This window comes from Tachypleus tridentatus, chromosome 11 (genome assembly GCF_004210375.1).
Source record: "Tachypleus tridentatus isolate NWPU-2018 chromosome 11, ASM421037v1, whole genome shotgun sequence".
NCBI lineage: Eukaryota > Metazoa > Arthropoda > Merostomata > Xiphosura > Limulidae > Tachypleus > Tachypleus tridentatus.
In genome coordinates, this window is record NC_134835.1 from 39507170 (window position 1) to 39532381 (window position 25212).

The following is a 25212-nucleotide window of genomic DNA, read 5'->3' on the forward strand; positions in this document are numbered from 1 at the left end:
CAACTGATTTCCACAAGAGGGATGGCTCTAAAAAAGTGTTGTGAATAAAGTTTTATATATATTATATATATATATGTTTTTTTGTATGTACTTAAAATTATATTTATAATGTAAAAGTTTGTTATTTTTACGATATTAAAAATCAAACTCATATTTTTCATATTTTCCCATCAAGAAACCGAGTTATCGTTAACATAGTTAGATTTTAAGCTTCACTTAAATAAACTAAACTGAAATTTAATCTAATGATTAATACATCAGTAATATGCCAGAATAATTAATTGACTGAAATGTATTCGAAATAGGTTGATCTTTCTTAACATTTTGCATTTTGTTAAAGATATACATGCTTACAGATCTGAGAAGGTGTCGTTTGTCCACCCGCTATTTCAAAAGTTATAGATAAAGAAATGAGATGTACTCATATATATAAGTAAAAGCGAACAAAAAAGACACTGATAATAATGTAATATGAATTATCTAGGAGAAATTGGTTATAACTTGAACATCATGAGAAAGCACAATAGAATACGGGTTATATGTGTGTGTGTTTCTCATAGCAAAGCCACGTCGAACCATCTGCTAATTCTACCAAGAAGAATCGAACTCCTGATCTTAGCGTTGTAAATCAGTAGACTTACCGCTGTACTAGCAAGGAACACAGGTTATATAGCAAACATATCTATTTTTAATGTTTGTTTGGAATTAAGCACAAAGCTTCATGATGGGATATCTGTTCTCTGCCCACCACAGGTATCGAAATCCGTGTTTTAACAGTGTGAGTCGACAAACATACCGCTGTGCCACTATTTTTAATGACTCAATGTACTTATTTTTACTTTCTAGCAGTTTTTGTGTACCATTAAGTATTAATATTCACTGGAAAAGATTTTCATGCATTGTTTATAATTATCAGTTTATTTTATGAAAAAGTGACATAACAACTACAACAAACAAAGACTTTTATTAATTAGGATTTATAAAACTGTAAGTACTTTCTGTTTTACTTTATTATATTTTTAATGTGCTCATGTAACTCTAAGCACAGAAGTAACGGTTATTTGAAATAATAGAAAAATATTTATAATCGTTAGTCTGCTTGTTTGCGCTAGCCGTCCCTAATTTAGCAGTGTAAGACTAGAGGGAAGGCAGCTAGTCATCACTATCCACCGCCAACTCTTGGGCTACTCTTTTACCAATGAATAGTGGGATTGAACGTCACACTATAACGATTTTCCTTCAGGGGAAAAGGCAAGCATGTTTGGTGTGATGGTGTTTCGAAACCGACCCTCAGATTAGGAGTCAAGTGCCTTGACCATCTAGCGAGAAATGGTTAGTTATACACACACATATATTTAGCATTATATTACTTATTTTTTATGCTGTTTATTTATCTTTTTTATAAATATTGTTGTTGTTTTTAATTAAGCACAAAGCTACACAATGGGCTATCTGTGCTCTGCCCACCACGGGTATCTAAACCCGGTTTTTAGCGTTGTAAGTCCGCAGACATACCGCTGAGCCACTAAAGAGCTTTTTATAAAGAAAAAGCAATTTATAGATTCTTGTTTTTACTTTGTTAGCAAGATTAATTTTATTTAAAAATGAAGTATAGGTGAAAGATGTAATTTAAGTTAAAGGACTTTTCAGATATCGATTAAATCTACTAGCACAGATTTTTAGTCATTTCGTTTATTTCAGCGCATAGCTACACAATAAGATTCTTACATGCTGTCTTCCACTGGGAATCGAACCCCGTATTGTATCGTTGTAAATTTGCCGCTGATCTACTGGGAGAATTTTGCTTATGAATTCCTTGTTTCAAATTTTGCGCAAAGCTACATGATGGCTATCTGAGCTAGCTAACCCTAATTTAGCAGTGAAAGACTAGAGGGAAGGCAGCTAGTCGTCATCACCCACCATCAGCTTTTGGGCTACTTTTTTTACCAACAAATAAATAGTGGGATAGACCGTAACATTATAACGCCTCCATGACTGAAAGAGTGAACATGTAGGTGAGTTGGGAGATTCGATCCTGCGACTCTCAGATTGGGAGACAAGTGCTCTAATCGCTTGGTTTGGCCGGATTTATTTTTTTTAAACAAATTATGTTACGTAAAGAATGCAATAAACGTCTTTTGTTTGGATGATTACTTGTTGCCAAGATCACAGATACACAGTGGATTATTTGGCTTTTCAGAGTTATAAACCGTCATACCTTTTGATGAGCCACTAGGGGCAATGATAAACGAGAGAGAGAGCATTGTTGCGTATTTTACCCAATAGAACTTTTTCATGGAAGTTTTCATATTGTTTCCTTCAAATAAATATTCCTTTTCTCACTATATATCTAACCCAAACATACTACTCACATTCTTCCATTATCTGAGGTTTAACGTATTTATTTCCTTCCATCTCCATAACAGCACCAATAAGCCGTGAATTCTGCCAAACTACAATGTTGCAGCAGGAGTAACTTATAGAATAATATATTAAGCTTTTATTTCGTACTTTTTTACTAACATTCACTCTTTGATGACGAAAAGAAGTTAACAAATAAATACAGTTTTTATTTTATTGGAAGAATAGCGCATGATTTAAGTTAATAGATAATTTATTTTCTGTCCTTAAACAAAAGTTTCAATTGTACTGATGAATACAAATAAGATTATGTTTTTGAAGTAGTAACATCTTTCGAAATATATCAGTTACATAATCATTCAAACAAACGCAAAAATAAGGTTAAACTTTTGACATTCAAAACATTGTAATAACTTCATTATCAATGCAATTCAGATGGTAAGGAACTTACGATTTGTCTGTGTATGTTACTGGTACTGACTGATATAACAATACTGAAATTAAATCAGCTTTAGTGTTTTAGAAAGATAACCGTGCCAAATCAAAATATGAATCATAGCTTTTCATGCTGTTTGTTTTAGCAGAAACTAGAAACTAAAATATCGACAAGAATTTCAGGCAGTAATATTTTGTTCGGGTTATTAAGAATATAAATGATATTTGTAACACTGCTTATTTAGTGAATTCCTGCAATACACAAGGTTATTTGATTGTGTCAAAACATGTTGTTTGTACAAAGCTACATAAAAGACCACCTGCATATAACCACCTCAAAATTCGAGTTCATGGACACAAAGTATTTAGCTAACAGTACAAACCAACAACTCATGTATTACCTTTATCTGAATTAATAGTGGGATACATCTGTTACTCTTGTAGCGCACTTACAGCCCCAAGTACAGAACGCACAGAAACAAAAGGAACAGTATATTTTTTTTAATTTTATGCAAAGCTATTCGAGGGCTATCTGCGCTAGTCGTCCCTAATATTTCAAAGTAAGACTAGCGCAGTGGTTCTTAACCTTGTTAGAGATACTGAACCCCGGAAGTTTCGTACTTGCATTTACTGAACCCTTCGTAATTGGAAAAATAAAATAGGATATTTTTCAAATTCAAGACATAAATAGATATTTTATTAGTGCACATAATGAACCATGCATCAGTTGCACACAATATCACTGTGTTCAAAGAACAAAACCAACAAAACATGAATTTCACACAAAAACAAAAACATAACTCAATGTATATTTTTTGAAATCAATGTAACTTTTGCTGTTGCCTTTCAGAAACAAGTTCAGAAATGCATGGCTTCACCTTGGCAAGTGCCACTCTCATTTCATTTTCGCAACAAAGTCTGTTCCTTTTCTTCGTTTTTATGTCTACCATCCTCGAAAAGGATTGCTCGCAAAGATACGTTGTAACAAAAGGTATGAGTATCTCAAGGGCTTTCTTAGTAATAACAGGGTACGCTACGATTTGGTTACACCAAAAAGTTACTGTTGAACTTGGCTCTGCTGAAGTTCAATGATTTCGTCGAGGTATTCATCATGGACATCTGCTGTCGCAACACTAAACGTGAACGGCTGTATCACCCATGCTGGATATGACTCTCTGGTGGGGAAGTATCTGTCGAGAGACTTTGCGAGCTCATCTAAGTGCATGGCAATTGCTTGCTTCAGTTTCCCGGGTACAGAAATGTCTCCGATTTCAGACACATCTTCTATCTTACTTACACAGTCGTCCAGCATGGGAAGTTTGCAAAGTTATTATTCTCTGTTCGTCGTTTCCATAACGGTAGCTTTTTTTGAAAAGCCTTCAGGTTTTCTTCCGCTTCGATGATGTTGACTCCACCGCCCTGCATCTGTTGATTGAGAGCATTGAAGATATCGGCCATGTACGCCAAAATGAGAATGAACTTTTTCGAAGCAATCTGCATGATAATGTTGGTGCTATTACAAAAACAGGGCTAATTCCACATGCATGGGAAAAACACGATTCAGCACCTTTCCCCGGGATAGCCACCGAACTTTAGAATGGTACAGAAGTACCTCGAATTCAGAGTCCATTTCATTACATAGCTCTTTGAAGATGCGGTGTTTCAGAGCACTATTTTGCACAAAGTTCACGCATTCCATTATAATTTTTAATGCTTCTGCCAGTTTTGAAGGCGAGGATTTGTTGCCAACGCATGCCCGTGCAGAACACAGTGTGTTACAATGATGTGTGGTGCATCGGTTTTCACCAACGCACCAAAACCAGAGTTTCGTCCCAGCATGACTGGAGCTCCGTCCGAACAAACTGCAGAAACCATATCCCATGAAAGATAGTTGTCTCTGAAGAAGTCATCCATAAGTTTCTTCACGTTGGCTGCCTTAATTGTTGTTGTAAGAGGTTTACAAAATAAAAAATCTTCTTTTATCTCGTTGTTCTTCACATAGCGCACGAATACAACAAGCTGGCTTAAACTGAAAACGTTGATGGTCTCGTCGAGGTGAAGGCTGCATTTTGCTGATCTTTAAATTAGATCTGCAACTACTTGAGCCAAGATGTCATCGCTCATGTCATCTATTCTGCTGCTGATGGTGTCATTTGAAAGAGGAATTTGGGATAACTTATTTTCAGCAGCTTTTCCCAGCATGATATTCGCCATCTTCAATGTAGCTGGTTTTACGAGTGCTTCACCAATGGTGTGTGGTTTGCCCTGCCTTGCGATCAAGTACGCAACTTCATACGATGCTGTGAGGATCGGTTTGTCGATGGGTACAAAGCTGTGAACAGGCAAAGTAGCCTTTTTATCGAACCTGGCTCTCTTTACCTTGAATTCAGCAAGCATTGTGTTCTTGTATTTCCCATCTCCATGCAGCTTTAGGGAGTGTTCTCTTAGTTTTGCCGGTGCTAGACTAGAATTGCTCAACTTGGCATTGCAAATCATGCACTGAGGACACTGACTCCCATCATGTTCCGTTATACACGTGAATTCATATTGTACGTATTCGTCCGACCACTTTCTGTTTTTGCTCTACATGGTTAGTATAAAGGGATTGAAAAATTAGGAAAAAAATCACAAATGACGCACAATTACTACAGTCACAAGTCGACTGCTAAGCGCACGAAGTTCCTTGCAGCACAGATATTAAAACCAAGTGATGTGACGTGATCAGCTGCAGCTAATGATGGCCAAGTGGAGCATGATGTCACGAATCATACGAGTGTGGTGAACGGAACGGACACACACACAGTGTGTGTGTCTTGACCTCCGCCAAACCCCTGAGACTAACTCACCGAACCATTGGGGTTCGATTAAACCCAGGTTAAGAACCACTGGACTAAAGGAAAGGAAGCTAGTCATCACCACCCACCAACAACTCTTGGGCTACTCTTTTACCAATGAATAATGGGATTGACCGTATTTACAAAATGTAAACACACGTGCTTGAATTACGCACGTTTGTGAAATAACGTATGCAAAACTATAGAGAATACTGCCAGTTAACATTTCCTGGGAATAAAAGTATGAATGTTATTTATAATTTTTACTGTCAATAACATGTAAAGTAGATGCTGTAAAAGCAGCTTTTGAAATAAACATATATGTATAAATAACATTTAAAATCTAATTTTTTAGATTAAACCGATTCGGCCTTGTCACGTGAGATTATGTCTGTTAATGTAATATTAATATTAAGAAAGTAAAAAAAAATTAAAAATGTAAATGCAAGATTTTTATGAACCTAGCTTTTACGACTGTATTTTGGCCTATCCATATATTGTCTTGTGGTAAATAACTCGGTATTGATAAAGATAAGGGCATGTTGATAACTGAAAAATGACAAACATCCATTATGTGCTCTCTCTGTTAGAATCTGATACTGTTTCTCTTTGTAATCTAATCACAGCTACATGGAAAAACAACACTAGTTTGAGCTGGCGAGTCAATTGAAAAGCAATTGTTTTCACACGTTCGAAACGTGTTTTGGGAAGAACTGGAAGAACTCGAAATCAGCATGCCATTTCTCGTTTCTTACGTTCATTGGTTCATAAAGACTTGGGGAAGATTTTTGTTTCGGTTCTATTTTTACGCTTCAGGTAAGTGTCTGTGTGTATGCTGCCATTATTATCTTATTGACAAAGTGAATTCGATAATTTAATAATGTTCAATATGTAAAGAGTAAGTCTTGCCAATGATAAACGTAATGGAAACTTTCTAAAATATTTTCCCTGCACTGTTTTGTCTGTTTCTAGAAAAGACCGGTAATTCATAGTAGATTTTTTTTTACTTGTCCAAGAAATAACCTTTCGTATATAGTAACTTGTTCTAGGAAATAACCACTAACATAAAAAAGCTTTTTGAATTTCGCGCAAAGCTACAGGAGGGAGATCTCCGCTAGTTGTCTAGAATTTAGCAGTGTAAGACTAGAGGGAAGGCCGCACCAACCACCGCCAACACATGGGTACTCTTTTATCAGCAAATAGTGGGATTGATCGTTACTTTATAACGCCTCCCATGGATGAAAGGACGAGCACTTTTGGTGCGATGGATATTCAAACCTTGATAATGTGACGGTCAATCCCATTATTCGTTGGTAAAAGAGTTGGCGGTGGGTGGTGATGACTAGCTGCCTTCCCTCTAGTCTTACACTGCTAAATTAGAGACGGCTAGCGCAGATAGCCCTCGTGTAGCTTTGCGTGAAATTCAAAACAAACCGAACCAAACCTAAGTAAGTAGTACTAAAGCTGATATATTTAGTGTTTTTCAATTCCACATATTAGTTTAAGTGAAAGAAAGTATAACTTACAAATTTAATAAATGTTTTGCATAAATTTCTGTGATATTGTTTCAGATGTAGCTTCAGAGCCGCTAAAATCTAACTAACACTTAACATACTAGTCTGTTCAGTATATTAATAGCAGTCGAGTTCGCATTCAGGTGGGAATTTGACCAGATTTACTATTAAACGTAGAATTCTCTGCTACATATTTTTTTATTTATGAAAACGATGTAATTTGTTTATAATATTATAAATATTGTAGAGATGGGTAAGGTGACACAGATGTAAGCAAACCTGTAGTAAACTGAATGTTACAAAAAACTGATATTTACCTTGTTTATAAGTTAGTTATTAAGTTCGAGAAGAGAGGTTAATGTTACAAAAAAACACCTAATAATATAAAAATTACAATACTTACGCTTGTATAGACAAATGACTTGGGCTCGGCATTGTCAGAGGGTTAGAGAGCTCGACTGAGGGTCACGTGTTGGTAAAGGAGTAGCACAACAGTTGGTGGTGGGTAGTGATGGTCAACTACCTTCTCTCTAGTTCTTCACTGCCAAATTAAAGACGGCTAGCGCAGATAGCTCTCTTGTAGTACGGTGAGCTCTGGTGACTAGCTGCCTTTCCTCTAGTCTTTCACTTCTAAATTAGGGACGGATAACGCAGATAGCCCTCGTGTAGATTCACGTGAAATTCATGACAAACCACAAATGATGTTTATGAGCCACTGCTTACATTCTAGTAGCATCAGTAGTCATTAATGCTGCACATGTATTACTCGGGCCTTGAATTTAATTATTTCAACATTAACTAAATATAAAAGTATTATTTTTTAAATCATATATGAGAAATGGGCTAAGTAATGCAGAACTCACTGACCCCTAGTGTCGGAATTATGTAATATTTTGTTCCAGAAATTACTGATGTTATACGGGATGCCCCAAAAGTCTGGAAACATAAGTGATTTACACTTTTTTCTTAATTTCAGATACGTGACTGATTATGGCGCTGTCAAAGCACTAGAAGATTGAAATAATCCTACTGTTAATACAAACATGTTTCGAATTACAAGAATAGCGTGTGAAAAAATGTTGTAAAATTCATTCTATGGTTTCCGATTCTTCTGACACCTTGTATAATAGCCTGTTTATATTGTTTCCCGCTACAACACTAAGAAACATTATTCTTTTGAGGTCGCGAGTAGAAGGTCAGTCTAAAATATCAATTCATACAAAGTTGCGTTTTTTTACGTGGTTTTCAATACAATACAGTTGTACTTGAAATCGAGTTGTCATTTTTTAAGGTGATTAGTTTTTTTGTAAAGTCATTATTATGTTGTTGTTAGTTGCATTTCGCACAAAGTTACTGGAAGGCTATCTGCGCCACCTTCCGCTGTTACGTATTTAATTACAGTTAAGATTTGAGATCGCTTTTGTCATAACTTTCATTCGGGTTTGACTTTAGGAAAACACCAACAAATTGTTTTAAATTAAAGGCTATACATCAAAACCAAACAAGATGCTTGCATTCCATTAGTGTGTAAGGCTTACCTTATTCATTTGGTTCACTCTTTTAAGCACCACTGGTGAGCTGTGAATTCGGCGAAAAATGCCTGCTGCATCACAAGTAGCGAATCAGGGAATAGACAAGGTATCTACGTCATATTTTCTTCATGCTTTCTAAGATAATTAGGTTTTACTTTCTGATAATTCATAATTGACTATTAGTGTTGGTGCATAATCTCGTCCGTCAAAAGGTAGGTACAGGAATTTGCAAAGTGGAACAGTCCGATTCTGACGTCAGAACATTAGTATAATGCTAGAAATAGGTTTAACTGTAACGATTTCTGTGTGTGTTTTTTTCTTATAGCAAAGTCACATCGGACTATCTGCTGAGCTCACCGAGGAGAATCGAACCCCTGATTTTAGCGTCGTAAATCCCTAGACTTACCGCTGTACTAGCGAGGGGCAAACGATTTCTCCAATAATTCCTAAATAATTTGTTAATTAAAATTAAATATCTATTGGTATTTATAAATAATGATAGTTTCTGTAATAATAACATTCCAGTTTCATTAATGATATAAAACAGTTGCTAGTTATTTTAAAACATCCACCACAAACTACGTCACTAAGTCTGTATACGTTTTTTTGTTATGAGGGCCGAGGTCCAGGAAAAGGAATAACGGAGTTCTGACCATCGAAACGCCATATATTTGTTGATAGTTAAAATGCATGTTTGCCTTCAACATCTTACTTTAGAGTTTTATGCAATATTCATAAATATAAGAGTTAGACGAGCTTGCATAATGATGATATATATATATATATCATAAACCTTTTCCGGTTAATTTTTTTCCAGGATAATACAACGTATATGCTACTAATATTGTACAAATAGATATGTTTATAGAACAAGTTGCATGTACAGCAATGATTACAAGGAGAAAAAGCAATAAGGTTTACACAACCGTTCTTGTGCATACCTGCTGTATTAACAATATAAATAAACATTTGAAATATTTAATTTCAGCATTGATCACTCAGTAGGCTTGGTTTGGTTTGTTCTGAATTCCGCGCAAAGCTACACGAGAGCTATCTGCGCTAGCCGTCCCTAATTTAGCAGTGTAAGACTAGAAAGAAGACAGCTAGTCATCACCACCCCCGCCAACTCTTGGACTACTCTTTTACCAACGAATAGTTGGATTGACCGTCACATTATAATGCCCCACGGTTGAAAGGGCGAGCATGTTTGGTGCGATGGATATTCAAACCTGCGACCCTCAGATTACATTTCGAGCACCTTAACCACCTGCTCATGCAGGGCCTCGTTAAATGGTACCGGTTTACCATTCTGGCACGTTCATCCAGAAAAAAAAGTTTTGAGAGTGACAAATACTAAAGTAAAATGCTGCTTTACATTACTCAGCAGAATTACCAGACCTAGAACCCGGTTAGACTAATCTCATTGTTCTAAGTAGTATAATAACAAAATGTATTCTACAGTCAAAATGTCATCTTTTAGAAATAAAACTTTATGTTTTTATTACAAACTCGTGTGTAAAATCTATCCTGAAACTTATTTTTTTCTGAAATCAACAGTTTTTTTTCTCAATGATATCTGCCAAAAAGGAAGTGGACATAATTCCAAACAGTGATGAAAACTTGAGATCACAGCAAAGGTTCTCGGTGTCTCCAGAAATTAGTTCAGCACTCCAACCGTCGTTTAACAGTCCCAACGCTCCAAGCACCAGATCTATACCTGAACCAAGTTACGAATTCTATACGAACTCCAAAGACACTACATCTGCAAAAGATACACCTTTAAGAACATCTACATCTTTTGAAATATGGAGGACTTCTTCTTTTTGGATCCAGCAAGATTCTGACTTCATAATATCAAATAATGTTCATTTGACTTATTCAGATCCAATACAAAAACAACGTTTGACAAACACTAAGTATTTGGAAAATTCTCCTTTTGTTCACTCTGCTCCTGTTCTACTCATTTCAACTGGTGTTAAAACAACGCCTGAACTTAGAACTGTACACGATTTGAGAACTAAGACGTCGTTGAACAGCAATCGAGCAAAAAGAAAAAAATCAACCAAAGAAAATTCAGAAACGATGATAAAAGAATTGTTCACTGACGAAAGGTGTCAAATAATGAGAATACTTCTTTAATGTTAGAGATAACGAACGGTGTAGTTTCGCCTTCTCTCTTCAATAACAATCTTTTCAATAAAAGTATTCTTGGTGGACTATCTACCTTGTGTAAGGACCTATCAAAATTTATTTCTCTTTCTTCTACTACAGAAACTCCAAGAACAAGTAAACTGAAAAAAACATCAAGTCCTACCACTATTATGTCTCATATAAATTCACCTCTAAACAAGAAAAAGACAAAACTTGTAGACAGTCATCCATTTCCGTCCAAACAGAGTTCCTTTATGAGCTTGTTAGCTAACTCTTATGGAGCTAATCGTTCATCTCGTTTCAGAGTTTTTAAGTCGTCTGTGATTCACGATATTAAACCAAGTTTTGTAGTTCCACAAGAGAGAGTAATAAAATCTGTTACTTCAAAAGAAACTTCACTCATTGGAGATAAATCGCATAAATCTTCTTTTTTAAGTAAAAAAGACAGCTCGATGGAAACACCTTTTACAAAGGAAGGCAAAGTTTTAATAATAAAAGGTAAGAAAAAAAACGTATAAAATTTAGGGGTTAAAGCAGTTATCAGAATAATTCCAATTTTCAACATTTGACTCGAAATAATTTTAGGTTATTAAATTTAGTATATCTATCTATACATATGTGTGATTTTACTTCGGGTTGATTTGCTATTTTATGTTAAAAAGACCAATAAAAATATCGCATGCCTAAGAGTTCAGAAGTTTTCAAAGTAAAAAGTAACAATAATATAGACTCTTAAGATTAACTACTGCATAGTTTTGCATACAGAGTACTCAATAAATAACGGGTCGAACTGAATTCGAATTATATAAATCTTAGGATCAATTGAGCTAATTAGAAATTTTCTCCCGCTACGTTGATATTACTACACTGGTTGATGGTGCCATTTATTCACTGCTTTTATTTTAAAGTAATTGCCGATGCGCCATCTGTTAAACATTACAAGAGATATAAATTGGTAACCAAAATGTTATTTAGTGATGCTTTTAACTGGAGAAATAAAATGTTACCAATTTTGCACTTAATACTAAACCAATGTACTGAGTTTTATTAAATACAATCTAATAATTCCAAAATGCATACTCGTATAAGTTTTATATCATAAACTATGAAATTAGATTTTAGATCAGTCTAGTAATTGTCAATGTCAACATTTCTCCCGATGGGTCAGATGTAAGCTTTCAGGCTTGTAACACCAAAAACAAAAGAAAGTGGTCCTATACCCATGCTTGGCAGAGTGAAGATAACCCATTATGTAGCTTTACACTTAAAGCAAATTAAATAGAGATCAAAAGTGTTAAGGTGTGAAACTTATCACCCGTTACATTAACGTGTCCAAAGGGTAAAAGTTACTGAGTATAGATTGTTACGAAAGTTACTTACGAAATATACTAATTTTTGTACACAATTTGATATTTTCTGAATGTATAAGTACCTTAAAAATTGGTACTATGTTTAAAGGTTGTTATGGTATCATTTACAAAGCAGTGACATAATGCTTTTCTTCATTGAACTTCTCTGCAATGACGTGCAGAAGATACTAAAAGGGTAATTTTCAAGCATCTCAAGGCAAACGTTTTTTTTTTTTTTCGTTTTGGGGAGGGTTAGAGAAGACTATGAAAACTGTGATTGCTTTTGGTACACACAGGGTAAAAAAATCCATAAAACAAACATATTTTTTTTATTCCAATTCATTTGGTCTCATAAACACTTAAAATGTAAAACAAAATAGCGAATTCTTGCTTATAAAAACTTAATAGCATATAATAGTTATTACTTTATTACCGTAAAGAACTACGAGTCCTTGTTTGCTATTAATTTTAAAACTGAAACATTTTCCTCTTTATCACTCAGAGCAAGAAAGATAAACTGTGGAAACAGGAGAATATTTTATAATTGTTATTACCAATTTTTATAAATGAGAAAAATGACACTTTTAGGGCACTAGGGCCGGAAGACAGGGGCTAAAGAATATCCAGCCATCTTCCCACTATGCACCTTGGTGTCTCTCTGTGCGTTTGTAGTCTAGTAATGAGTGAAATAGTTGAATTTCACTAAGTGATTTGTGCTATAACGTTTTAATGATGCTAATATTATATTGTCCTTTTAACTGAAAATACTAATATTTTCTCTCATTTTCATTTGTAGTGTAGCGGGGGATCTTAAAATTGACTTTTCTACTTAAAACATGAACATTTTTTTTAAACCAAAGTTCCTCCAAAGAACACCTTTTTCAGTTACAACGTCATGTATAAGTGCATAATGACAATGTTATTTAACCCGAAATTGCCTAAATATCAACTTGATTTAGTCATGTAGAAAGACATGATTTTAAAATTGTATTTAATCTGAGATTTTTCTACAATTTAAAAAGTATTATTTTTCACGGGATTTTTGTTTCATTTCATAGAAGGTTTGTTTGTTTGTTTTTGAAATTCGCGCAAAGCTACAAGAGGGCTATCTGTGCTAGCCGTCCCTAATTTAGCAAGGTAAGACTAAAGGGAAGGCAGCTAGTCATCACCAGCCACCGCCAACTCTTGGGATACTCTTTTACCAACGAATAGTGGGATTGACGGTCACATTATAATGTCCCCACGGGTGAAAGGTGGAGCATATTTGGTGTGACGGAGATTCGAACCCGCGATCCTCAGATTACGAGTCGAACGCCTTAACCCACCTGGCCATGCCGGGCCTTTTCATAGAAGGAATGTTGTTATTATTGCTTTAGTGCAATGCTATAAAATGGGCTATCTGAGGAGAATCGAACCCTAGATTTTAGCGTTGTAAGACCGTAAACATATCCCTGACTCACTGAAGGACTTCATAGAAGAAATAAGCATTTGTCTCATTATTACAATATCTTTTATTACACCTCAATAACATGTGATATAAATATGCATGTAATGATACCCAGTACCAAAGTAATAATAGGCCCTGGCATGGGCAGGCGGGTAGGGCGCTCAACTCGTAATCTGAGAGTCGCGGGTTCGAATCCCCGTCACAGTAAACATGCTCGCGTTTCAGCCATGGCTCGTTTTAATGTGACGGTCAATTACACTATTCGTTGTAAAAGAGTAGCCCAAAAGTTGGCTGAGGGTAGTGATGACTAGCTGCCTTCCCTCTATACTTACACTGCTAAATCAGGGTCGGCTAGCGCAGATAGCCCTTGTGAAGCTATGCGCGAAAGTAAAAAAATAAACACACAAACAAACCACAGTGATGATATGGTTTTGAAATACAAACGTATTCTCGGATCACTTATGCATCACCTTCAATTTAAGCAGGCGGTCTTGCCCTGACAACTTTCTTCCTTAATGTTTTGACATCAGCATATCATAAACCTTATTGTTTTATGACATATTCATGCTTTGTGTCAGAAGTGATAACCTCATGTCGTTTTTGTCGGATATCCACTCCTCTGCTGATATATGTTGTTTCTAAAACTAGCTAGTCAGTTTAAATGTTGAGCTGGTTGTATGACGTGTAGGAGGGCCTGGCATGGCCAAGCGCGTAAGGCGTGCGACTCGTAATCCGAGGGTCGCGGGTTTGCGCCCTCCGCCGTCGCGCTATAATGCTCAATCCCACCGTTGGTAAAAGTAGCCGTGAGTTGGCGTGGGTGGTGATGACTAGGCCTTCCCTCTAGTCTTACACCCACTATTCGTGTCCCACTAGCCCTCGAGTAGCTTTGTGCGAAATTCCAAAACAAACAAACAAACAAACAGACGTGTAGGAACAAATATCGTCACAATTCCTGCAAAGGCTGGGCTTTTATTTTAAATTGTTGCACATTGATATTGGAATTAAGCAGTACTATAATCAGTTTATACACTTCAGTTCTTTGCATTTGTTGTATTTATTAGTAAATAGCGTCATAGTCAGTATAGAATTGAAATCTTTGTTCTTGACCATTATAACGTAACCTACTAAGCAACTCAGACCTTTTTTTAGCTTTAAAGTTTTGGTCTTTTGCGAGTACACAGCTACCAACAAGAGCATTGGAGAAGCTATTCAAGTAAAACCAATAAATGTTTCCATGACAACAAAGACTGGAAGAGAAGAAACATTAGCAGCAGCTGGATCAATCAAGACAAGTCCTCAATATTTCATTCCATTTAAATTTGCTTATATTTCCTTAAAGCTGGGAACGGACTGGTCTGAATTCTGTACCGGAAAAGAATTTATTCGTAAGGAAATCGCTGATTTAATCTCAAAAAAGGGAAATTCAGTAGAATTCAACCAGATTGTGTTTTTTGACATTCTTGGAGACTGTCGAGCTGTGTTTGACAAGAAAAATAACTTCACTACTTTTCGAGACGGCGAAGGTCGCTTTATACAAATCAGTTTATTTCTATTAAATAAAAATGGACATTACGACTTCAATTTGACGGAAACATGTGGCGCCCTCTTGAAGTCTGGTGCCAACGATATCAAGAACACCATCTACGACAGAAAAGTAGGTGAATATTTATATTTTTATTTTTGCCATGTTATATAATAGTGCATTCATAGTATGTGCTGAGACACACTACGAGGGCTGTTCAAAAAATACGCGGACTGTTTGAATTGCGCGGCTCCAGTTGGTTCCAGGGGAATCCGCTTGGTGTCGCTAGGTTCGCACAGATCAGCTGATTACGACGCCATTTCCCGATTGCAGATATCTTCATTTTTATATTAGCTACGCGGTTTTAAATGAAGTGCGATTTTTTCGTTTGGCGGATTTCAGAATGAATGACCTGAAGGAGCAACGACTTGCTGTGAAATTTTGTGTTAAACTTGGAAAATCTGCGACTGAAACTTTTGCTATGCTTAACACGGCTTACGGTGATGTTGCTATGAAGCGTACGGCATGTTTCAAGTGGCATGAACGTTTTAAGGATGGTCGACAGTCCATTGAAGATGATGAGCGTCTTGGACGTCCTTCCACGTCAACTGACGACCCACACGTCGACAAAATCAACATCCTGGTGCAAGCAAATCGACGTCTGACTGTCAGGGAGCTTGCTGATGAGTGTGGGTTATCAGTTGAATCTTGTTACGAGATTTTGACCGAAAAATTGAAGATGCACCGCGTTGCTGCGAAATTCGGCTCTCAGAACTCGTAAGTTTTTGGCCAAACACTCGATCACTGTTCTTCCCCACCCCCCCTACTCACCTGACCTTGCTCCTTGTGATTTTTTCTTGTTCCCCAAACTCAAAAGACCCTTGAAAGGAAGAAGATTTGAGACGATTCCCGAGATTAAGGCAAATGCGACGAAGGAGTTGGAAGACATTACAAAAGAAGCGTACCAGGACTGTTTCAACAAGTGGAAACACCGTTGGGATGAGTGTGTGCGTTGGGGAGGAGAGTACTTTGAAGGGTCCCAGACCTGTTACTTCTAAATAAAGTACATTTTGTTTTATGACGTCAGTACAGTGTCGTAACAGAGCTGGCAGTTTCAAAGCAAAAAAAGAACAACAAACAACCCATTTTTTAGAGTTATTCTAGAATATACGTTAAAATAACAATTTTAAATCTTATATTCCTATGCCTGACGGCCCGACATAGCCAGGTAGTTAAGGCAATCGCCTCGTAATCCAAGGGTTGCGGGTTCGAATCCCTGTCACATCAAACAGTTCCACTATTCGTTGATAAAAGAGTAGCCCAAGAGTTGGTGGTGGGTGATGATGACTAGCTGTCTTCCCTGTAGTCTTACACTGCTAAATCAGGGATGGCTCGCACAAATAGCCCTCGGGTAGCTTTGCGCGAAATTCAAACAAAACCTATGCCTGATATGGTCTAGTGGAAAGGGTGCTATACTTGAAGTATATGAATCTCTGGCTTGAATTCTCTCACAAACATAATTGCCCTTTCAGCCGTGAGGGCGTTATAATGTGATGGTCAGTCCCATTCTTTGATTATAATAGACCAAGATTTGTCAGTGGGTGGTGTTAATTAGTTGTTCTCCCTCTTGTTTTACAGTTTAGGGACAGTTATCTCAAATAGCTTTCGAATAAATTTGCGTGAAATTAAACAAACAAAAAGCTCTTCTTCTTACGTCTTAAACGACCCTATTTTCTCGCATGCTACAATTTTACTAAGCCTTTACCATAGCTAAGAACAGCATTAATAGAGCTATGGTACATCGTTGTATACAAAAGCGAGATGAAAAAAAAAGAAACCGACAAACTGTGATTTCTTTTAAATTTTTCTGTGGACTATTTGATAATGTTTGATATAAAGGGACTTGATATTTTATCAATTTAGAAATGCTAAGGAAAATTTATAAGTTTTGTTTGTTTGGAATTAAGCACAAAACTACACAATGTGCTATTTATGCTCTACCCGTCCCTAATTTAGCAGTGTAAGACTAGGCAGCTAGTCATCACCGCCAACTCTTGATCTACTCTTTTACCAACGAATAGTGGGATTGAATGTTACATTATAACGCTCCCACGCCTGAAAGGGCGAGCATGTTTGGTGTGATGGAGACTCGAGCCCGCGACCCTCGGATTATATTAAATAGAGTAAATTGTGTAAAATTTTGTCACATTACATCAGTTATTGAAACAAATAACAGTTACAAGTGTCTTTAAATTTAATTTTTCTTAAGTATTATAACACAGTGAAATGTGTAAATGCTGTTTACATAACACTGGATGAACGTTTAGTTACTGAAACAAATACAAATTATAAATGTTTTTGTAACACAACCTATGAAATTTCTCAGATTGTTTGTACTTGCATGATATTTATTTTAAAGGCTGGACATTTGTTGTCCGGAACAAATTATACTTAATTTGTGTGTTTGCAATTAAGAACAAAGTTACACAATGGGTTATGAGTGTTCTGCTTACCATGGATATCGAAACCCGATTTGAATAATCTCTATCGACCATTGTGTTTCTGTTTTTATAAAGATTGTAGTTGTAACGGTGCGACTGATGTTCAGAAAATGTTAGACTTTGATATTTAACAATTCTGATTAGTCTTATCTTCAAGGTTATACTAGTTCAGATTTTTTCTTAGATTTACACAATTCTGGTCGACAACCTTACCAAAACAAATTCACAGATAATGAAAATCAAATAATGTGTCTAAGTTAACGACAGTATACTTAATGGTGAGATAAGAGAAATGGTATTAACCTATACCAAATATATTAGGACTGTCTTCTCACCTGTTCCATCCACTATTATCAAACATCAGCTATTCTTAAACCATGACGGCCGAACGAGGTCCAAAGCTACAGTGCCGGCTTGTAGTTTCTAGGGTTCATAGTTTGAATTTTATTACCACGAAAACAAACAACACGTTTTTATTTTCTACTAATTTCTATCAAGTCAGCTTTATGGATACTCCTTTTGCCAAACCTTTGTTTTTATCGATTCATATTTACGATACATGAAGGCACGGCATGATCAGGTGGTTAATGCATTTGACTCGTAATCTGAGGGTCGCGGGTTCGAATCCCTGTCCCACCAAGTATGGTCGCCCTTTCAGCCGTGGAAGCGTTATAATGTGACAGTCAATCCCACTACTCGTTTTTAAAAGAGTAGCCCAAGAGTTGGTGGTGGATGGTGATGACTAGTTGTCTTCCCTCTAGTCTTGCCCCCCAGTGGCTCAGCGGTATGTCTGCGGACTTACAATTATAAAATCCGGGTTTCGATACCCGTGGTGGGCAGAGCACAGATAGCCCATTGTGTAGCTTTGTGATTAATTTAAAATAACAACAACAACAACAACCCTCTAGTCTTACACTGCAAAATTAGGGACGGCTAGCGCAGATAGCCCTCGTGTAGCTCTGAGCGAATTTCGAAACAAAACAAACCAATACAAGAAATTAACTTTCATTTGTAGCTACGGTATGTGAAGGAAGAAAAGTGGTTGATACGTTTAAGGTTTAATTAAAGAGTGCAGAATGTGATTAATAAGAAGTGTTCAACAGTTTTATTTGTAATAACAACTTAAACACTAGGAGGTGTTTGGTAATTCCTTTCAGGTGTAATTAAGACTGCAGCGTGTAAAAAAAAGAAGTGTTAATATTTTTAGAAGTAAATAAGAAATAAAATGTGTAATAAGTGACTAGTGGTTAACACATTGTAGGAGAGTCCCAAAGTCAATGTTTTTCTCACTGAAAAAAATAAAGTGTGATTTTATGTGTATCTTTAACACAGCAGTACATTTTACATTTCTGTATATTTTAGCATAGCCAGCATAACTTACGAAGTCTATTCTTACTTATGTTTTTCATTATCTATTCAGGTATACAGGATACAGGTCGAATTTAGAACCAAGGACGAGAGACCTTATACAAAACCTTTGTCACCAGGAAACAGGAGAGTCATCACGGTGATGTCTGTCGCTGGTGTTTGCGTGCTTGCTGTTATCTTGGTATGATTTGTGTTTAAGGCCATGTTATGTAATCTAAGAAGAAAACAATAACAGAAAGTAACGTATAAAAATGTTTAAAACTTCGTATAAAACTTTATATTTACAAAATATGATTATTCAGCAAAATAAATTTTTTGAGAAATTTCTTCATGATTTCTGTTTCTTTTTTCATCGTGATGAGTAAAAATAATGTTTCGAATTTTATATACAACGTACTTTATATACAACGTATTTATTCCATGGTTTGTTGCAATTAAATATTTGCACGTGCTAATAATTTTGCTTTTTTATTTTTTTTTGCATTTGATTTTTCATCTAAGTAAAGTCACTTTTATACGTGCCCGACATGGTCAGGTAGGTTAAGGGGTTCGACTCGTAATCCGAGGGTGGCGGGTTTGAATCCCGGTCGCACCAAACATCCTCGCCCTTTCAGCCGTGGGGGCGTTATAATGTTACGGTCAATCCCACTATTTGTTGGTAAAAGAGTAGCCCAAGAGTTGGCGGTGGTGGTGATGACTAGCTGCCTTCCCTCTAGTCTCACACTGCAAAATTAGGGACGGCTAGCGCAAATAGCCCTCTAGTAGCTTTGCGCGAAACTAAAAAGAAACAAATAAAAAACACAAACTTTCTTACTGTTTTTATATCATGCCCAGACGCGTATACCTCTTATTGTAGACTGTACTCAGTGATGGCGCTACGGTCTCGTTGAGAAGGCAAGTTAAATATGTTTCTCATTTGGACGTTGAACTGACCTTTTGACCTCGCTGGTGTAAGATTCCTCGCACAGTAGAATTAGATAGTATACATATATATATATATATATTCTTCAAGAAAACAAACTGTAAAGACAACACACAAATTCGAAAATGTATTCTAGAAATAAACTGTTCTTTATTTGTCATTAATCCTTTTTAAGAGAAGTGATACAGTATCCAGAAGATATTGCGATATTAAACAATCAAATCTTCAAGAAAAGGTCTTCTTTTATATATTTTTTACAATATTCTCTAAACACAGGCAGCATCTGCTTCAAAAGACCTGGTAAAGTGAGAAATTATAACAGCTTGTAAATATTGACCATGTTGAACAGAGATATTGTAGGTTATTTGAAAAGTAGCTCATTTTATGTAGGCTCAAACATTCTCAGTTCAGGTAAATAAAACAGCAAAATTCATAAAAAAAGTTTCATCTGTTTCAAACTATCAAGGAGTTATACCTCTTCGTCTCTTGAAAGAAAACTTGAAATCTTAACGAGTTTCTCATCGCTAAATAAAGTATTGTTTTTCTTTAATATCAACAGTTCGAAAATTACTGATTTCTAAGCCTATCAGAAATCCACCCGCACTTGATAGACAGGTTTATAAGGTTTATAAACCTGCATTTCAGCATTACCAGATTCTTACACGTACGTAGTCTTTTACGTATATGATAAATTTCAATTAATGCTCTAGTGAATTACGAATGTGAAGGTGATTCGAATACTTTTAAAATAAATTTATACACGAAAACTAAATGTAGGTACGACTGAGTACGAAAGTGATCAGCTAATGGCTTTATTTCATGTCAGGTAAAATAATTTCCTCTTATGATATGAAGCTAGTGTGTATACATAACATTAACCACATGTCATAAAATGATTTACTGCAGTAGTTTAACATGTGACATCACAGTTAATAAGTATTATCGATATTTGCAAGTAATAAAGAAAGTTGTGAAAGACATTTCGTAAAATCACTCATATTTGAAAAGCTTTATGGCTCGCGTAAGGACATGTATTTCGTTACGTGTTTTATTAAATTTTGTTATACATTAATATTATTTAGGTATAGTAAAAATAATAATTGAAATACCACTACTACAGACTAATACCTTTTTCTCACACTTCTTTCTTCATTCTCAACTCTAGGCCATCATAAGACATCGACATAAACAAACCAGTAAGTGTGAACAACGCCATCAAGAAGATAACAGTTTAGATTGTTTTCATACCATTACTAACAATCAGCAAAAAGAATTCCAATTTTCAGCGAGGTCATTTCTCAATCAAGCTTTCGATGAACCGGTAAGTTTTTTTCCTCGGTGAGAAATCCAGTAATTTTTTTAAGATTCATCATTGATATCATTTGAAACACTTAACAGAAAATGTTGTCTCTATTTAATTTGAACTTGCATTTAAAAGAGACAAACATGACGATGAAAATTAATTATTCATAAAACTTCAGAAACATTGATGCTTAATAATACTTCAATACTTTGACTTACGCCTTAAGTTTAATCAGAGTGCAATGTATTGCAAAAACTAAGTGCAACTGATGAGTTGTTTTTGAAATGCAATCACATCTTGCTGTTTAAAAGGAAAAAGGTATGCAAGGATTTAGAAATCCCATTTTAAACTACAAAACACGTTTCAGCCCTCTAAACTTGGGTCATTATAAGGTGTTAACCCAGTTGGCAGATTTATACAAAATGTACTGGTATACACTTGGTGCATGTAAATACAGGGATATAACGATAACAAGCAACCACGAAATACGTAAAAAAAAACAACGTCTATTTTAAATAGATCTTAATCGTCGAAATTCAAATGTATACTGTTTATATCTGAATATTGAGATTAATTCTTCAATGTTGTCAAGAGTGCAAATTAGTTCAATGTCTTACCAAATAACTTCAAAATTAATTCCAGAGGTATGTCCAGGATCGATCAGTTTGCTTTCTTTTTAACTGCACATTTATGTCCTTTTTAAAACGATAATTGAACTTATCAGTTATTTCGCCGATACATATTTTCTAAACTATGCGTGTACTTCACTTTTATTTATTTATTTTTCATTTAATAGGTTTAATTTATTTATTAAAATGTGATGTATGGGGTCATTTTCACGAAAGCACCTTATGAAACAATTTTTCCTAAGACTGTTTAACAAAAGGTTTCGTATCTGAAGAACTTTCTTTCCTAACCTTGCGATAGGTAAATTAAGAGGGGCGTGGTTTTACTTATAGGTGTGTATCAAAAGGACATAATCAGCGCATTAGAAAACAGCTTACCTATTACAAAAAAAGGGGATTTGTTGTTAAATAATTTTGAATATTTGTTTGTTTTACTATTGTTAGTGCTCTGTTGGTAATGCCCGGATTAAAACTCTTCTCTTTAGCCACATGTTCCAAATCAGTAACTTCATTAAATCATTATTATTTTTGTAAGCGATAAGTCCAGTTAGGCCTTGACTTGACCACCTTTCCGTGGCATGTATAGCTACAAATTATACGTTAAAATTTGCTTCTTTTAATTTAATACATTACACTGTGTGTATTCAGTACTTGTAGTTCAAATGGTTAAAAATTTAATCTTAAAATATTAAATTTTCAAAATATTTCAGGAAATATGTCCCTAGACCCCTCTAGAAATATTATGCTTTGCACGTACATCATATTCCACGTTGCTTTCTACGACAATGAATTCCAGTATTATGAATTACAAGAAAAACATAAGCTCATGTCGGAGGAATTATTCAACAATCTTTGGATCAAATAATCACTTCTTTAAAAAGAAATAAACCTCAGGATCATTTTTACCCGTGAGGTAAAACAAATATTCTATTTGTAGTTTTTATGGAATTGTTATGAAGTTATACACTTCAAAATAAACCGCAGGATGAATTGAGGGAGTTTAGTAAATCACACGAATACTTTTTTGGCAGAAGTGTGTAGAAATCTCTTCCACGCCGTTTTCTATTCTTCAATTTTTTGTCTTCTTTGTACAGAAACATATCAAGGAAAATAGTTTAACACACACGAGCATTTAGTACCAGTTTTAACTTTTATTTATTTATTTTTATGGAGTGAATAATGGCACACATAATGGGACCAACGAAGAAGTTTCCAAGTAACTTTCAATTAAGCCTTGTGTATGCTTGGAAATAATAATTATTTTTGCAAACAGTTGGGAAGCTTCAGACTGTCTTCGTTTAATTCTCCCTTAAAGTTAATGTTTGTGGTATTTACAAGTAGTAACATTGTTATTTAAGACAGACGAGGAAAACCAGATTAAAACAGTAATTCTTAACACTTGGGTCACTAAGCCATTTTGAGTGCGTTGCTTAGGATCTTCAATAACTGTCTAAACTTTGTTTTGTAGTCCTATAGTGGCTGTGCCAAAGAAGTACATATGAAGACATGAATCGCCAAGCTAGTACCGTGATAACAAACTGGGTCACAGCAAAAAAAAAAAAAAATCTGGAACTACTGGATTGAAGGGTAGCATTAGCGTGGATGGGAAAGTCCAATGATATTTCAGATGGGTACAGGTACCTTCCACCCTCCTTTCCAATGGCGCGGTTCTGTATATATCTGTTTTCCTTTTGTTGCTTTTTAAAAATTAATAATATTTTATATATTTCTCTGCACGTCTGATCAACGTTTTTTGTTTTTTTTTACAGGATATGCTATCACACTCAGTAGATTCCACTGTTCTCACAAGTTTCAGCTGTAACTATGAAGCAATGGAAGACGAGTTTAAGGTAAAGACACTGAAGTGAACACTAGAGCTTTTCATTTCAACTGTCAATGAGACTAAAGCAAATCTAGAGACGTTTTCAGAAATATGGTTTTATCACTTTTAACATAAGAGCATATGATATGTACAAGTTTACTGAAAGATTCGGAGTTGGAAATTGATACCACTGGGCACACTTTACACTTTCAGTTGTACGAGTTATAAAAGAGTCATTATTCAGTTCAAAGCGTTGAACAAACTTCTTTTGACGACAAATGCTTTAGTTTACCTTTCCATTGTCCAATACTTTAAGCTTAGGAATGGCTACACTTTAACCATAAGGGTTTCTGCATGACCTATCTAGTTAGCTTGCATTTGCATGAGATGCTGTTCAGGTTTTAAAGCCCAATTCTACTTCATTTTTTTTGTATTTTAATACATATTAATATATTCATTTTACAGCCATATTTAGTTCTTCGCTGTGCACATTTTTGTGATCAAGTTTTCACGTAAAATTTCACGAAACTTTTGTAATATTATGAAATTCATTTTTCTCAGCCTCCGTCTCTTTTCTTTGTCTTTTTTTTTTTGCTGGAAAAGAAGTGATTGTTTGTTTGTTTTTGAATTTCGCGGGCTACCTGCGCTAGCCGTTCCTAATTTAGCAGTGTAAGACTAGAGGGAAGGCAAGTAGACATCACGACCCACCGCCAAACTCTTGGGCTACTATTTTACCAACGAATAGTGGGATTGACCGTACATTATAACGCCCCCACAGCCGAAAGGGCGAGCATGTTTGGTGTGAAGGGGATTCAAACCTGTAACCGTCAGATTACGAGTCGAGTGTCTTAACCACCTGGCCATGCCGGGTCGTCACTTTTCTTGACTATGCTTTACTTTACGTTTATATATATATATATAAAGAAACCAGATTATATTTTGTGTAGTAAGAGACGGGTCGAATGTGGCTCAATTATCAGCATGTGAGGACTGTGGGTACAAATATTCGTGACCCGTTGCCGTAAAAAACACACTCCACACTTTGAGGTCAGGGATTCAATATAAAATTCCACTTTTCGTTCAGACAAGAGTAATCCAATAGTGGTGATGGATGGCTTTGATTATACTATGTAACAAAATTTTTACTTTTTCTTGTTCCTGGGCAGAAAGTGTTATTTCCCAATTGCTTATGCCTAAAGTAAATGGAAAAGACTTGTTTCTCTCTTCAAACTTTGCTTTTGTGACCTGGGAGCGTACAACGAAAACATGATGTGAGACTATATTTGGGGGCTGATACGTCAAAGTGATTTACATTGCAGTCGCAAGTCTCGAAAAACTACTCACTTCTAAATATTTTTGTTCATTTTTGTATAACTTTAGTATAAATACATGTAAATCTTGATTCATATGTTGTTTCATTCAGACCTTATGAAAATGAAAATGTGCAAATTTGCCCATTTTTACATAGAAAATTGGTTAATTTCTAAATTAAATTATCCATGTCACAAAAGCAAAGTTTGAAGAG

At 35.6% G+C, this 25212-nt stretch overlaps 1 protein-coding gene across 9 annotated transcripts in view; it reads left to right on the forward strand.

The window, feature by feature from the left end:
- The first annotated feature begins 6233 nt into the window (after positions 1–6233).
- LOC143231973 (uncharacterized) overlaps positions 6234–25212 on the forward strand; it is a 41351-nt gene continuing 22372 nt past the window's right edge. For 4 of the 9 annotated variants that reach the window (XM_076466893.1, XM_076466894.1, XM_076466896.1 and 1 more), the window contains exons 1-6: positions 6239–6446; positions 10234–11325; positions 14805–15277; positions 19067–19195; positions 21102–21257; positions 23635–23715. In XM_076466893.1, coding sequence (XP_076323008.1) covers positions 10815–11325; positions 14805–15277; positions 19067–19195; positions 21102–21257; positions 23635–23715 — 1350 coding nt within the window. In that variant the 5' untranslated portion in view covers positions 6239–6446; positions 10234–10814. Of the gene's footprint in view, positions 6447–8709; positions 8783–10233; positions 11326–14804; positions 15278–19066; positions 19196–21101; positions 21258–23634; positions 23716–25212 lie in introns of all 9 variants that reach the window. The other 5 variants (XM_076466899.1, XM_076466901.1, XM_076466902.1 and 2 more) reach the window with 4 other exon arrangements.